Consider the following 15,206-nt stretch of genomic DNA (forward strand, 5'->3'; position numbering starts at 1 on the left):
ATTCAGGGATCTTCGGAGGTCCCTAAGACCCTTTCTTAGTGGGGGTGGGGGCTGTGAGGTCAAAATTGTTTTTATAACAATAGTAAGACATTATTTGCCTTTTTCATTCTTATTATTTCATGAAGGTACAGTGGAATTTTCCAAGGGTTTCATGATATGTGTTATTACAACAGATTAAATGCAGAAGCGGGCACCAGGGTGGCTCAGTTGGTTGAGTCCAACTCTTGATTTTGGTTCAGGTCATGATCTCAAGGTTGTGAGATCAAGCCCTTGTTGGGCTCAGCACTGGATGTGGAGACTGCTTGAGATTCTCTCTCTCCCTTTGCCTCTGCCCCACCCCCCCCACCAAAATTAAAAAATAAATTCGGAAGCAGATATGGGACTTAAGCTGTCTTCTGTTAATCCAGATATTAAAGAGATCTGCAAAATTGTAAAGCAATGCCACATTTCTCACTACTTTTTTTGTGTTTGTTTTGGAAAATGTAATTATTTTAAGTAAAGATTTTTTTTTTACATTAGCATGTAATGAATTTATGTTTATTATTATTATTTAGAGAGAGTGAATGAGCAAGGTGGAGAGGAGCAGAGGGAGAGGGAGGGAGAGAGGGAGAGAGAAGCAGACTCCCCACTGAGCATGGAGCCCCACATGGGGCTCGATCTAATGACCCTGAGATCATGACCTGAGCTGAAATCAAGAGTTAGTCGCCTAACCAACTGAGCCACCCAGGTGCCCCTATTATTGTTATTTTAAATGAAATTGTAGAGAAATATTTTAATTTATAATATAGTAAATATTGGGAAATAGCTCATGTTTACAAAGTTCTATGGTGTTATGAATAATTTAAAAAAATGTAAAATCGTTTTCAGACTAAAATGTTTAAGAGAGTAGAAAGTGGAGGCTAAACCATTCTTCATGCTATGGAATTGGGGATTTTGGAGCTGATCATCAGCAGTTCCAGAGAGAGGTGAGGGTTGGGAAGAGGCGAGGGACCTGGACCCAGGGAAGAGTTGAAGTGTGCAAAGGAGCCCAGCATCCAGTGGCCCATGCACCCTTGGAAGACAAGGCCAGGGCAATAAGTCTCTGAGTTTGGTGATAACCAAAAATGTTCTAGGGACATTCATGTATGATATTTTTTGTTGTTGTTAAAGATTTTATTTATTTATTTATTCATTCATTCATTCATTCATTCATTCATTGGGAAACAAAGTACAAGTTGGGGGAGGGACAGAGGGAGAGGGAGAAATCCGATCTCAAACAGACTCTACACTGAGCATGGAGCCCAATGTGGGGCTGGAACTCATGACCATGAGATCATGACCTGAGCCGAAATCAAGAGTCAGATGCTTAACCGACTGAACCACCCAGGTGCCCTGGGATAGTCATGTATGATAGTAACTACTTATTGTTTTAATCAGCCCGAAAAGATTTAATTTTTTTGGAGGAATATGCATAACCGTGTTTTTATTTTCATAGTAAGTTGCATATAAAAACAAAAGAGTAAAGCAGCCAAATCCTTGAAATCAAAAGTGAAAAGCATAATACTAGTGCTGGAAGCAGCTCATACTGGTCCATGAGAGTCAATTATTAAATTTTTCATTTTGTAGTCTGGTTGTTAAACTACAACCATTATTAAAAATTTAATTATATCAGCTTATAATTAAGTATGCTGCATTAAAAGAAAAGTAATAGTCAACTCATCATTCAAAACTCATCACGTTCTAATAACTTTATGGCATTTTACTATTCATGCCCTTGAATTAATTTAGGCTTCTTGTAGTTGTGTGGTGGTAATACTATGTAAGGGTGTGCTGTGGGACATCTTTGCCCCATGCAGCATTCAGTAACATCACATTGGTAGCTTGAAATCAGCCATGGTGGAAGTACTTACATCACAGAAATTAGCAAACACTACAGATACAGAGCTTGATTTATTGTTATTTATTTTTTAATTATCTATGCTCATTCATCAATTGTAACTGTAGGCTATGCAGGCAAGAGTAAAGGAAAAACTGATGAAAGCATTCTTTGAGAATCAACTGGCTATATGGAACTGACAATAAACTGTATTGTATATTTTATTATGTATACGTTGTGTGTTACACATCCTTTATATCAGTAAAACTTCTAATAAGCATATATATATGTACATTTTTTCCCCGAAGAGCCAGTTGTAGCCAAACACACTACTCAACCAAGTTCCCTTGTCCCTGAGACTGGCAGTGGGGTGATGGTGTGTAACACAGATGTAGGTCTGTTCCCTCACCCCTGGCCCTGAACTCATTCTGATGGGGAGACAGATACCTAGTTAACAACATACCATGGTGTGGCAGGAAAGGAAGGCATTGAGGCATCTAGTCCAGGGAGGTATCCAGAGGATCTGAGACTCATGTGGGCACTCAAAGGATGAGTAGGAATGAGCTAGCCAAAGGAACACCATGAGCAATGCCCAGCTGTTGACAGGAACGATAGGGACAGAGGATGGGAAGTTGAGGGACCCGGGGTGTGCTGTGCCTGCAGTTAGTGGGAGCAGGTTTGGATGGACACTTTTGTTCTAACTCAACAAGTAGTAAGCAATGGGTGTTGCATGTTCGGAGCTGCTGGCTAGGCTATGAGAGGTGGTGGTGATGAAGATGAGCTGTGTAGGCCAACGGGCTACACAGCAGCACCCAGACTTCTAGCTGCCCCAGAACAACCTAGCTGGTGGAAAATTAGCTCCTGCAAATATTAGCCGTGGCAGGCGTGGCTGCCCCCAAGTGGTCTGTTGTAGGCACTGCTGATAGAAGGGAAGCACTGCGGAGTGGCCATTGACAGGGCTTGTTACACAGGCGAGAGGTTGGGGGTTGGGAATTGTACTTGTTTCCTAGACTCAAGCTGTTCCAGTGATCCCGATCTTTTAAAGCTAACAATACTGAGTTATAATTTACAAACAATAGAGGACACAGATCTGAAGTTTTCAGTTTAATAAGTTTTGATAATTTTATATAACTTGTAACTACCACCCAAAACAAGATCTAGAGTATTTCTATCACCTCAGAAATTTTTCTTCTGTCCCCTTTTAGTAAGTCTGCCCACCCGCCTGCCCAACCCCCAATCAGCAACCCCTATACTTGTTTGTATCACATTAATTTTCCTGTTGTTAAACTTCATATAAGTGGAATCATATAGTATGGTTTTGTTTTTGTTTTTGTTTGGTCTGGCTTGTTTTGCTTAATATAATGTATTTTAGATTCATCTATATTGTTGCATGTGTTCATTGCTCATTCATTTTTCTCCTTGAGTCATATTATATTGTATGAATATATAATAATTTGTTTATCCATCTCTTGTTGATGGCTGTTTCCAGTTTTTAGCTACTATGAATGAAGTTGCAACAAATTTGCTCTTTTGGGCGCCTGGGTGGCTCAGTTGGTTAAGCGACTGCCTTCGGCTTGGGTCATGATCCTGGAGTCCCGGGATCGAGTCCCACATCGGGCTTCCTGCTCAGCAGGGAGTCTGCTTCTCCCTCTGACCCTCTTCCCTCTCGTGCTTTCTATCGCTCATTCTCTCTCTCTCAAATAAATAAATAAAATCTTTAAAAAAAAAAACAAATTTGCTTTTTTGTGAACCTATGTTTTTATTTCTCTTGGGTTTATACCTTGCTAGGTCAAACAGTAACTCTATGTTTAACTTTTTGAAGAACTGCCAAACTATTTTCCAAAGTGGCCACACTATTTTACAATCCTATCAGCAGTGTATGAGGGTTTCAATTTCTCCATGTCCCTGTCAATACTGAGTATCTCTTTTTGGTTATGAACATTCTAGTGGATATGTAATGGTGTTTCACTGTGGGTTTGATTTGCATTTCCCTGATGACTAATGATGGTGAGCATGTTTTCGTGTGCTTATCAGGCATCTTTATATCTTCTTAGGAGAAATTTTCCTTTCCTTTTCTTTTCTTTTTCCCTCCCTCCCTTCCTCCCTCCTTCCCTCCCTCCCTCCCTCCCTCCCTCCCTCCCTCCCTCCCTTCCTTCCAAGTAAGCTCTATGCCCAATGTGGGGCTTTAACTCATGACTCTAAGATCAAGAGTCGTATGCTCTACCGACTGAGCCAGCCAGGCGCCCCTCGTTTGGAGAAATTTCTACTCAGATCCTTTGCCCATTTTATTATTTATTTTTTTTGGCTTTTTTTAAATTTAAATTATGCTTAGTAAACATACATGGCAATATTGGTTTCTGGAGTAGAATTCAGTGATTCAAATATTGGCTTTTAAAAAAATTATTAATACGGAGTCAACTGCTTCCTTATTGGAGATCTCTAGTCAAAGGTGAGCTCAAATTTGAGGTGGGTGCTCCAGGTAAGGCCCCTTTCTCCCTAGACCATGCCTCTACTCTTGAGGGTGTTTTCAAGAGAGGTGTGTGCCTGAGAATCTTTGGTCCTAATTCTTTGCTCCTTCCTCTAACCACACCCTTTGCCAGGTAACGTGGCTAAATGCAGATGCAGGACCCTGCCCTTTGATTTGGGGCTCAGACATGGTACTTGTTTTGGCCCAAGGGTGTGTGGGCAGAAGCCGACCTTTTTCTACTGTGCCACTTCCAAGCCTAGGTTGTAAGGTGGCTTGGGTGTTTTGCTTGCCCTCTTGTGCCCCTGCGGTCATCATGAAAAGAACACACCTGGCTAGCCAACTGGTGAAAGATGGATGAGAGACACTGCAAACAGTGTAGAACAGACCCATACCTGACCTTCAGCCTGGAGCTGCCCATCTATGCCCGTCATAGCTCAGCTGAGCCAGGCCAGGATCCCTTTGCCCATTTTATTTTATTTATTTTATTTTTTTAAGATTTTATTTATTTGACAGAGAGAGCACAAGCAGAGGGAGAGAGAGGGAGAAGCAGGTAGCCCGATTTGGTACTCGATCCCAGGACCCTGGGACCATGACCTGGGTCGAAGGCAGCCGCTTAACCGACTGAGCCACCCAGGCGTCCCCCTCTTTGCCCATTTTATTTATTTATTTATTTTTAAATGTTTTATTTATTTATTCATGAGAGTCAGAGAGAGAGAGAGAGAGAGGCAGAGGCAGAGAGAGAAGCAGGTTCCCCGCCTAGCAGGGAGCCTGATGCGGGACTCGATCGCAGGACCCTGGGATCATGACCTGAGCTGAAGGCAGACACTTAACTATCTGAGCCACCCAGGCACCCCTCTTTGCCCATTTTAAAAGTGAGTTATTCTTCATTGTATTATTGAGTTTTGTGAATTCTTCATATATTCTACCTGCAAGTCTTCTATCAGATATGTGATTTGTCAATACTTTCTCCCATTCTGTGGGTTGCCTTGGTGGAGTTTCCAGTCTGATTGGGGAGAAAAGACAAACACAGGGAAATGGGTGGTAGGGAGGAGGTATGGAGGGGAGAGGCACTGTATGGGGAGGCCTAGGGTGAACTCTCTGAGTTTCAGGGTTGTCCACCTGAGTAGTAAGTGGACTGGATGAGCTGCTCTGACATTGCCATGGTTCTGCAGGCAGGAATGTATGTCATTGTATATGCAGTGCTATGTGATCAGGCATATATGCTAAGCGTCAGGGACCTGGCATCTTACAAGACCGGGAGCATGGAGTGGGATGGAGGGAGCAGGAGGTTCTTTCTTAAGAAAGGAGATTCCAATTGCAAACTTCCACAGGACTAATGGGTTACCTTGGAGGCAGCATGATGTGGCTTGAAAGCCAGATGGATTTGGGTTTAGATCTTGGTTGTAGTAGATGCTACTACATAGTGCTCTCTCCATTCTTCCTTAACCATTCCTGATGACTTCTGCAAGCCCCTGGGATTTTCTGCCTGAGGGCTTTCTCTGCTCAGAAGGCACACAGGAAAGTCTGAAAGTGCCAGGAGCAGCTCTCAACACTTAGTTTCCTCATTTGTTTGGTGGGACAGCTGTGTTGCACTCTGCACTGTGTCCCAGGGGTCCCCAGTAGGATGCCCTCCCCCCACCATTGTCCACAGTGGTAACCTGCTCATTATTGCACCCTGAATTGGTTTCCATTCATTTATTTGTTTCAATTTCCTCCACTCCTCTACTAGTGCTTCCTGAGATGATTTCTCAAAAAGACCATTTGTACTCACATCCTTATTCCAGTGTCTGCTTCTGGGGAAACCCAACCTAAAAATACTGGTTCTTCCATTTCTTAGATACATCCATTTCATTTCCTTGGGCAGAGCACTTTACCTTTTGAACCTCCCTTTCCTCGTGTACAAATTGGGGATAATAACACAACTTCATGGAATAGTCATGGGGCTTAGCATCTTACTCAGACATATTAAGGGTTTAGTAAATGCTAGAAAAATCTTCTTTTATTTTCAGTTGCTTACTGGCCTGTAACATAGAGACTATCCCAGAGACCCTTTGGTGGACATGCCTCATTCAACCATAGCTAGGCAAGAAAAGACAAGCAGCCTGGAGCTGGTCCTATGAGTGACTGGATTCTTGCTCCCAGTTACTTGCTGTCTCCCTGCAATTAGACATCCCCACTGTTTGTCATGCCTTGCATCCTCTAGAGAGAGCATGTCTTCTGTCTTTCATATATTAGCCATATGACATGCTTTGGTGAGTGGCATGTGACATTCACCACATGTGAGAAGAAGCTCTAAATATATTATTGCATGGTTTGTCTAAGGCTTTTTCATTCCTGCCCTTAACCATGAGAAAGACATGTTCCCAGGGCTTAGCATACAGTATAAACAAGCACTTATTAACTGTGTAAGAGGCACTGTCCTTGTGTTACATGTGTCTACATGTGTTAATTCATTTCATTGTCACAGAAAACCTAGATACAGGTCCTGTTATCACCACCCTTGTTTTATATATATGGAAAACTAAGGTTCAGTAAGAATGAGTACCTTGATCAAATTAACACAGCCGGGGAAAGGCAGGCAGTCTGCTTTCTAGGTCCATATTATTATTTTTTTCTAGGTCCATATCCTTAACCACTGCATTATGCTCTTTCTCATTGTAGGTGATCAGCAAATGCTTGTTGTCTAAAAGTTTGTTTAAATGATTGTCATCACTGACAACATTGTTCCTTTCCATTTACCCACACTCTGAAGGTGTAATCTACTGGACAAAGATGGGCTTATGACTTTGGACCTGGATACTTTTCCTGCCTTCGTTGTTGGACAAATAAGAGGCCCTTCTGATTCACCTGACTGGGGAAAAGTCATCTGAGGTCATCAGATGGAAACCCAAACATTTCTCCTGTAGGATCCACATGAACCACAAGATATCTTCTGTGAATTCTATGTGGATCCCAGACATATACCTTGTAAACTTCAATGTGGACCTCAGACCCCTCTTCTAAAGGCTCATGTAAACTCCTATATCTTTCCCGAGGCTCACATGGACTCCCAACATCTCTCCTGGAGGAGCCATGTTTGACAACGTCCTCAGGTTCCCATTCCTCCTCTTATTGGGTCCTCCCCAGAGCTCTGTAAATCAGCTAAAGCTTGCATTATAGCAGGGACAGAGAACAGTGACCATGTGAGTGAACCAGGGACAGGACTAACAGCAGAACCCAGGGTCCTGCCCTGTAGCACATGATTCTCCCCTCCTGATTGGCTTGGTAGCTAGATTATACTTCCTACTCAAACTTCCATAACCCCTGAGACTCCCTTCCTTGTCTTCCCTCTCCTTCACTATTTCTGGTCTGCCTTTCTTCCCTCCCACCCCCTTTCCATCCCAGCTGTGGTAGTGCAGCCCCACTCCCAGCAGGCTAGAGCCAGACAATGGGCCCTTATTCTGGGCAAAGAATTCCCTCAGTGTCTCCCACCCACTAAGGCCCCCTTCCAGGCCCAGGATGGTGTGAGTGGAGGGCACTGTGGAGGGCAGGAGCCATTGGCTGGGAGGACAGAGGGTGGCCCTGGTTGTTGAGATCCCACAGGAGGTTTGCAATGTCAACACCGTTCACAATAAAAGCTTGTCTTTCACTCCCAGCCCCATCTTTCCAAGTGGGTCTCTTAACTGTCATTAGTTCCAGGTTTTTAAATATTTACCCTGGTCTCTACTCTCTTTAGGTGTTCATCTCTGCCTATCACAATCTCTTTCATTCTTTTTTCTGTGTCTCTCTAAACTTGTCTTTCTATTCCTTTGTGTAGTTTGCCTGTCCCTATTTCTCATCTCTTTCTCACTTCATCATGTTTCTTTTTCTCTCTCTCCTATTTCCCCATGTCTTTTTTCTTTCCAAATCTTGATCTCTCCGTGTCTCTCTATCTCTGTCTCTCCGTGTTTCTATGTCTCTGTGTTCGTGGCTCTCCTCTCGTCTTTCTATGTCCATCTTTCCATGGATCTTTGTGTCCATTCTCCTTATGTCTTATCTCTGTTTCATCTATGATTTTCCATCCTCTATCCTCTCTCTGTTACTTCGGGCCTGTGGATCTGAAGGACCTTCATCAGGTATCCTGCTCACAGAGCTCTTTCTCTCTCTTTCTTTCTGGTACGGTCCCAGCAGCCCCTAGGATCGGCATTATTCTCCCCATTTACAGATTTGGAAGCTGAGGCTCTGGCTACTGGTACCAGGCTCCCATCTCTGGGTCTTTTTCTCCACGTTCTAGTTCTCTGTGTACTCTTGTCCTCTCCGTGCCCACCAACCACCTGATCGGGCTGTGTCTGGGAACTTAGCACCTCGGACAGTTCCTGTAAGGTGAGGGGTGGCCAGGCCTTCCTTCTCGCGAGCGCAGGAGGAGCGGCCCTAGAGGTGGCGCGGGAGTCTCGCGAGAGCGGCTGCTGCTGCGGGCGCGGGCGGCGCGGGCGCGTGAGGAGCCGGTCCGAGGAGCGCGCGCGCGCTCCCTGCCCCCAGCCCCGGAGCGGCTCGCGGCAGGCTCCGCGCCGCATCTCTGGGTGAAGCGCAGCGCAGCGCGGCGGCCTTTCGGCTACCGAGCGGCAGCGGCGGGTGAGTCCTGGGCCTGAAGACCGGGAGAAGGGCTTTCGAGGGAAGCTGGGCGCAGGGCGAGATGTGGTCACCCACTCTCCAGCTTTGTGCCCCCTACGCTTCACCTTTACATGCAGGGGCGGGCCGAGCTGCTGGAGAGGTGCGGAGTCGAGGTGACCTTCCCAATTTGGGGCGGGAGAAGATCGTCGCACGTGCCCCCAGGTCCCCCAACCCCCACCATCCCCATTCCTGGCTCCCGCAGAGGGAACCCGGGTCTTGGGTGACGTCAGACCCCTGGATTCTGGAGCCTGGGCCTTGGGCCCTCCTTCCCCCCAGCCCCACCTGGTGTTCCCTGGAAACCAGCCTCCTCCTCCTGGGGATGGCGCACGCGACTGGTGGCGGGATGACAGTGGCCTCCTTTGGGTCCTTCCTCACAAGAGGTGCCTGCAGGTGGACCCAGGCTGTGTCCCCCGTCGCCTCCCTTGGTTTGCCGACCTTTAGTCGGCGGGGGATGGGTGCACTGGCTTGACGGAGCCTGGGCTCCCCTAGGGTTTTGGGGTGGTGAGTTGGGAGTGCCGGATGTAGCTCGTTCCAATATTGGCAGGAGGTGGCTATGAGGATGGGGGAGAGGTGTTTGGGAATCTATCCCTGTCCCTGCCTCGAGGAGCTCCTGGCCTGGGGGTTGGGGAAACCAAGTAGAGACTCCTACTGAGAATTCACCATCTCTGGCGGATCAAACCGGTAATGCCTCAGCTGCGGGATGGGGAGATCAGCTAGGGCCTGGCAGACTTTCCCAGGGAGAGAAGGAGAAAGGGAGGCAAGAGCCAGTGAATAGACTTTCTGGGGGAGGGGAGATTTGGATGGGGGAGAGTCAAGAGGGCATTCCCTGGGAGTGGTATGGGAAAAGAGGTGGGAATTAAGCACAGCTGTTGGGGAGGCGCGCCTGTGACCCAGCCATGTGACTGTGCCCATGGGGTAGGGGAAGTCTGGAGAATTTTGCAGCCTGTGTTTTGCCTGCTCTACCTGCACAGGCGCAGGGGGAGATGGTTCTTGCAGGGGCATGACCGACAAGAGATTTTGCTTGGGGCTACACAAATCTTACTAGTTTAGATCTGACCTGGGCTTGCTTGGTGGGCCTGGAGGCAAAGTCCCTAGAGCTGAGAGAGGGTGTCCCTGTCACAGAAAGAGGGTCTTAGGTGTAAGAAACCCTGTGGAGAGTTAGTGGGGTCCTGGGAGGAGAGCTCTGGATAGGGGCCTCTGAACAAGTTGATTCCCCTCTTGGGCGGCTCTTTGCCAGCACCTTTCTCTGGGGACGAAATAATAGGACTAAGTACTGTCCTCCCTTGAGGAAGCTGCTTGTTCTAGTTTAGAGTGTCCCTCCCAGTTCTTTCTTTTCCTTTCCTCCCTCCTCCCTCTGCGTCCCTGCCCCCTCCCCACAGCATTTCCTCTACAGGCTGCACTTCCTTCGCTGCTGACAGCCTGGAATCTCTGAAGGCTGCCTGGAGGAAGTTTGGTACATGCAGGGTTGACAGAAGTTGTGGGATTAGCCTGACTGGGGGAGGGCAGCAGGTGCTCCACTCGCACCCCCTGGGAGGGTTTTCCAGTCTTAAGCAAGAACAGGGATTGACTGTGCTCTTTGCCCTGCCCTGTGCTGGGTCCCTCCTGGAAGTCTCATCCATCAGGGAGTGAGGAGAAGATTGGATGAGAATGAGTGAGCACTTGCTGCCCAATAACTGGTTCAGAATTTAAGCAGTGGGATGTAAGGCATGGTTGTCTGGAAAGGCTTCCCAGAAGAGGTGGGATGTGAGCAAATAGTAGGACTTAGAGTTGACAGGGTTTAGGGGCACTGGAAATCGAGGGGGTGGCTAGACATGATCTCCTGCATGAAACTGGGTTGTGTGGGAAGCAGATCAGCCAGTGGTAGAGAAGTAAAGGTGGTGGTTTGGGAAGTTTGTAGCTGATTGACACAAGGCCTTGAATGCCAGGCTCAGAATCAGCAGGGGTGCTGAAGAGTCATCATAGGACAGTGATAGCAATGCAAGGAGAGTGCTGTTTTCTGAGGATGATTCATAGTTCTGGGACTCCAGGACTGGGGATGTGTGGCTTGGGGTGGGATAAGGGGACCAGAGGTAGAGCAAGAGTGGGGAACTTCCATCTTAGCAGCCTTACTTTGTGCTCTGGCTTCTCCTGCACTGAGTCATCCATGCTTTGCTACACTGATTTCTCTGTAACCGTGGGCACACCTTTTGGAGACAGCGTGGGAGCAGGATGGGGGTCAGGCTGGAGCAGGGTTAGAGTCTCCTCCTTTGAGTCTTCCACAATCTAAGTTATTATCTGCAATCCCCCTCCCCCCGTCCCTCCTTATTTTCATGGAGGATTTTATTTTATTTTATTTTAAAGATTTTATTTATTTGACAGAGAGAAAGACAGCCAGAGAGAGGGAACACAAGCAGGGGCAGTGGGAGAGGGAGAAGCAGACTTCCCACGGAGCAGGGAGCCTGATGCGGGGCTCGATCCCAGGACCTTGGGATCATGACCTGAGCCGAAGGCAGATGCTTAACGACTGAGTCATCCAGGCACCCCTCATGGAGGATTTTAGTGCTGGACCACGGTCTTTCAATTCATTGCCTCCCTTTACCACCCTTTCTCCCAGCCACATTTGAGTCTGGTCATCACTGGCATGTGACTGCCTCTGAAATCTTAAACTCCAGTATTCTCTGAACACAGTCCAACTTCTGTTTTATCTGCTTTGTGACCTCAAGGAGACCTCTAGTTCTCTGGCCCCTCCATTTCCTCTGTCCCATGAGCATGACACTTTCCTTGTCCTTCCTGGACCCCATGGTGCAGGATTTTAACCATTCTCTGGCTCATGCCCTCAACAGCCATACCACTTTGCCTGTGTGTCCCACTCCAGCAGCAGACCCCTCATTTCTGGATTCTACACTCAGAATGCAGAAGTTTCTGGGGGCTATCACATACCAGGGCAGTCTGGTTCTACGTCTGTGCCTGGTCTCCGGCTTCAGCTGTTCTTCTATCACTTGTAGAAACCCTTCCCCTCTTCCCATCAGCTCCCCATTCCATTTTGTGGGAGAAGTATCTCAAAGTGGACTACTCTCCCAAAGCTCTTTACTCCCAGGGAGGGGGGGTTGGGTGGGTGTGTGGGAAGCGAAATTACACCCAGGTTTCCCCTTTTCTTGAATTCGATTTCCTAAATCACAGTGGAAGGAGGGCTCCAGTCTAATGTGCCTACTCTGTGCTATGGATGCCAGCCCTTCCTGTCTCCCAGCGTCCCGGGGCCCATCAGCTGTTTCGCCTCTATTGTAGCTTCACTCTCCACTGTTTTCCCTAATGCCTTCCTCCCATTTCTAAATATATACATATATATTCAAGGATTCTACCTCAATAAACTTTTCTAACCCTATGTCCTCCTCCAGCTACTGCTGTTTTAAACCTATTGCTTTGTCCTACTGCAAAAGTGATATGAGACCATTGTAGAAATTTTAGAAAATAAAGATAAAAGGAAAGAAAACAAATAACTTACAATCTCATTATCCAGAGATGACTACTATTCATCTTTTGGTACATGGTGTTTCAGTGTTGTCACTGATATTCTGTGTGTGTGTGTGTGTGTGTGTGTGTGTATTAAAATTTCAGCCAATTTTTTTTTTGAAAGATGAGTCTGCTAGACTTGTCCCTTCTTCCTCTCCCTCTTGTTTTCATTTCTTGGCAGCTGGCCTCTACCCCACCACTTCCTGAAGCTGTGCCCTCGGAATTGCCAGATCAGCCCGTGACACACCTGGCCACTTCACAGCCCTGATGGTGTTGATCCAGTTGATCAGTCACTAAAAATATTGAGATAACCTGAATCACTGGCATGAAAAAATTTTCGAGAGATATTGTTGAGTGGAAAAAAACGGTTATAAAACAGCATGTATAAAACGATCTCATTTTTGATGTGCCTGGGTGGACCTCATGCTTCTCCCCTTTTTAGGGGCTCGCTTCATCGGTTAACCTCTGTTTCTGTTGTAATCGCACCTTTTCCCTGGATCTTTCCCACCTCTAGCTTATTTCCATCTTAAACAAACAACCATCAACTGTAGCCCTCCCTGGACCCATATCCCACCTAGGTAGTATCTGTCTCTGTTGTCTTCCTAGGCAGGCTTCTTCAAAGAGCTGTCTACACCTGCTCTCAGCTTGCATGTTCAACTAGCTCTAATTTGACTTCTACTCCGGCTCCCCCTCCCCCAACCCCACTCCGTGGCCATCAGAACCATTCTTGCTGCGGTCGCAGATGACTGACTGGTTGTTCTTGAGTGTTATACACACTTCAGTGTTCAGCCCTTCTTATGCCAGACCTCTCCGTGGCATCTGTCATATTTGTCCATTGGCCACTCCTGGCTTTGGAGACTCCATGCTCTCCTGGTTTTCCTCCTGCCTCGGTGGCTGCTCCTTCCCATTCTTTGCCAGCCCATCCTCTTCTGCCTGGTTTGTTTGTTTTGTATTTTTGAACAGGTAGTACATTTACATGATTTTTTTATTTTTATTTTTATTTTTATTTTTATTTATTTATTTTTTTAAAGATTTTATTTATTTATTTGAGAGAGAGAGAATGAAAGATAGCATGAGAGGGAAGAGGGTCAGAGGGAGAAGCAGACTCCCTGCTGAGCAGGGAGCCCGATGCGGGACTCGATCCCGGGACTCCAGGATCATGACCTGAGCCGAAGGCAGTCGCTTAACCAACTGAGCCACCCAGGCGCCCTACATGATTTTTTTAAATTCAGGAAGACGTTCCAAGTTTCACTGATTCTAAGATCACCATTTTGATATTTCTGAAAACGTTTTAATATGTGTCTTAAAAATCTTTGGCATCTGAACAAATAACAAGTTGGCAGTGTATTTTCTTTCTTTTGGTAAATAAGATAATGATATATCTTAAAATTGATGGTGTCTTGGATTAGCTGGTATAAAGATACATGGTAAAAATTATTCCTCCCTCCTGCTCCATATCTATTCAGTTCTTCTGTCCCTCGGGGAGCCACAATTACTGCTTTTTAAGTAACCTAAGAATTGCTCCACCGACTGAGCCAGGCAGGTGCCTGTGGATGTTGGCATTTTTTAACAGCCCAGGCCAGTTTAGTTTTTATTTATTTTTATTAATTATTATTTTATTTTTAATAGTCACTCATTTTCTTTATAGATTTGTTTATTTATTTTTTTAAAAATTCCATTCATTTATTTATTTTGAGAGAGAGAATGAGAGAGAGAGAGAGCATGAGGGGCGGAGGGTCAGAGGGAGAAGCAGACTCCCCACTGAGCAGGGAGCCCGATGTGGGACTCGATCCCGGGACTCCAGGATCATGACCTGAGCCGAAGGCAGTCGCTTAACCAACTGAGCCCCCCAGGCGCCCTAGATTTATTTATTTTAGAGAGAGAGCACGCTCACATGAGTAGGGGGAGGGGCAGAGGGAGAGGAAGACAAGCAGACTCCCTGTTGAGTGGGGAGCGTGTCGTGGGGCTTGATCCCAGGACCCTATCCCAGGACCCTGAGGTCATGACCTGAGCTGAAATCAAGAGTCAGAGGCTTAACTGACTCAACCACCCAGGCGCCCCAGGCCAGTTTAGTTTTTAGAATGCTCCACAACTTGGATTTTTCTCCTTGTTTCTCATGATTGGATTCAAGTTAAACATTTTGGGGCAGGAATACTACGTAGGTGATGTTGTGTCCTTGTTGGTGCATCATACTGGGAGGCCATAATGTCTGTCTGTCCCGTTATCGGTAATGTTAAGTTTGATCACTTGGTTAAGGTTGTATCTGCCAGGCTTCTTCACAGTAAAAGTGCCTGTCCCCCTCTGTAGTTAGCAAGTCATCTTTGGACTGGTACGTTGAGACTGTGACTCTCCTCCGCACAGCCTCTGGTCCAGTGGTTTTGGCAGCCATTGATGATCCTTGCCTGAATCAGCAGTTACATTTGTGACTATGGAACTGGGAGATTTTTTAATTCTATCACTCCTACATTTATGGCTACCTTTCTTCTAGAAAGACGAGCTCTTCCCTCTCTTTTTAAAAATAAGAGTGTTCCTTTGGAACTCATTGATTTTTTTTTTTTTTTCACAAAATAGTGATACTTATTTTTGACTTTTACATTTTATTTTTTATTTTATTTTTTTTTAAAGATTTTATTTTTTTTGTCAGAGAGAGCACAAGCAGGAGGAGCGGCAGTCAGAACAGCTAGAGGGAGAAGCAGGCTCTCCGCCCAGCAAGGAGCCTGATGCGGGACTCGATCCCAGGACCCTGGTATCGTGACCCAAGCCGAA

General features: G+C 46.2%; 1 protein-coding gene across 5 annotated transcripts in view; it reads left to right on the forward strand.

The window, feature by feature from the left end:
• SCAMP5 (secretory carrier membrane protein 5) overlaps nucleotides 1–15,206 on the forward strand; it is a 36,659-nt gene that overhangs the window by 9,383 nt on the left and 12,070 nt on the right. For 2 of the 5 annotated variants that reach the window (XM_027572070.2, XM_027572075.1), the window contains exon 1: nucleotides 8,940–9,051. The exons of 2 other annotated variants lie outside the window; for them this stretch is intronic. In XM_027572070.2, coding sequence (XP_027427871.1) covers nucleotides 8,974–9,051 — 78 coding nt within the window. In that variant the 5' untranslated portion in view covers nucleotides 8,940–8,973. Of the gene's footprint in view, nucleotides 1–8,767; nucleotides 8,913–8,939; nucleotides 9,052–15,206 lie in introns of those variants that run through there. One more of the 5 variants, XM_027572071.2, reaches the window with a different exon arrangement.

This window comes from Zalophus californianus, chromosome 6, assembly GCF_009762305.2.
Source record: "Zalophus californianus isolate mZalCal1 chromosome 6, mZalCal1.pri.v2, whole genome shotgun sequence".
Taxonomy (NCBI): domain Eukaryota; kingdom Metazoa; phylum Chordata; class Mammalia; order Carnivora; family Otariidae; genus Zalophus; species Zalophus californianus.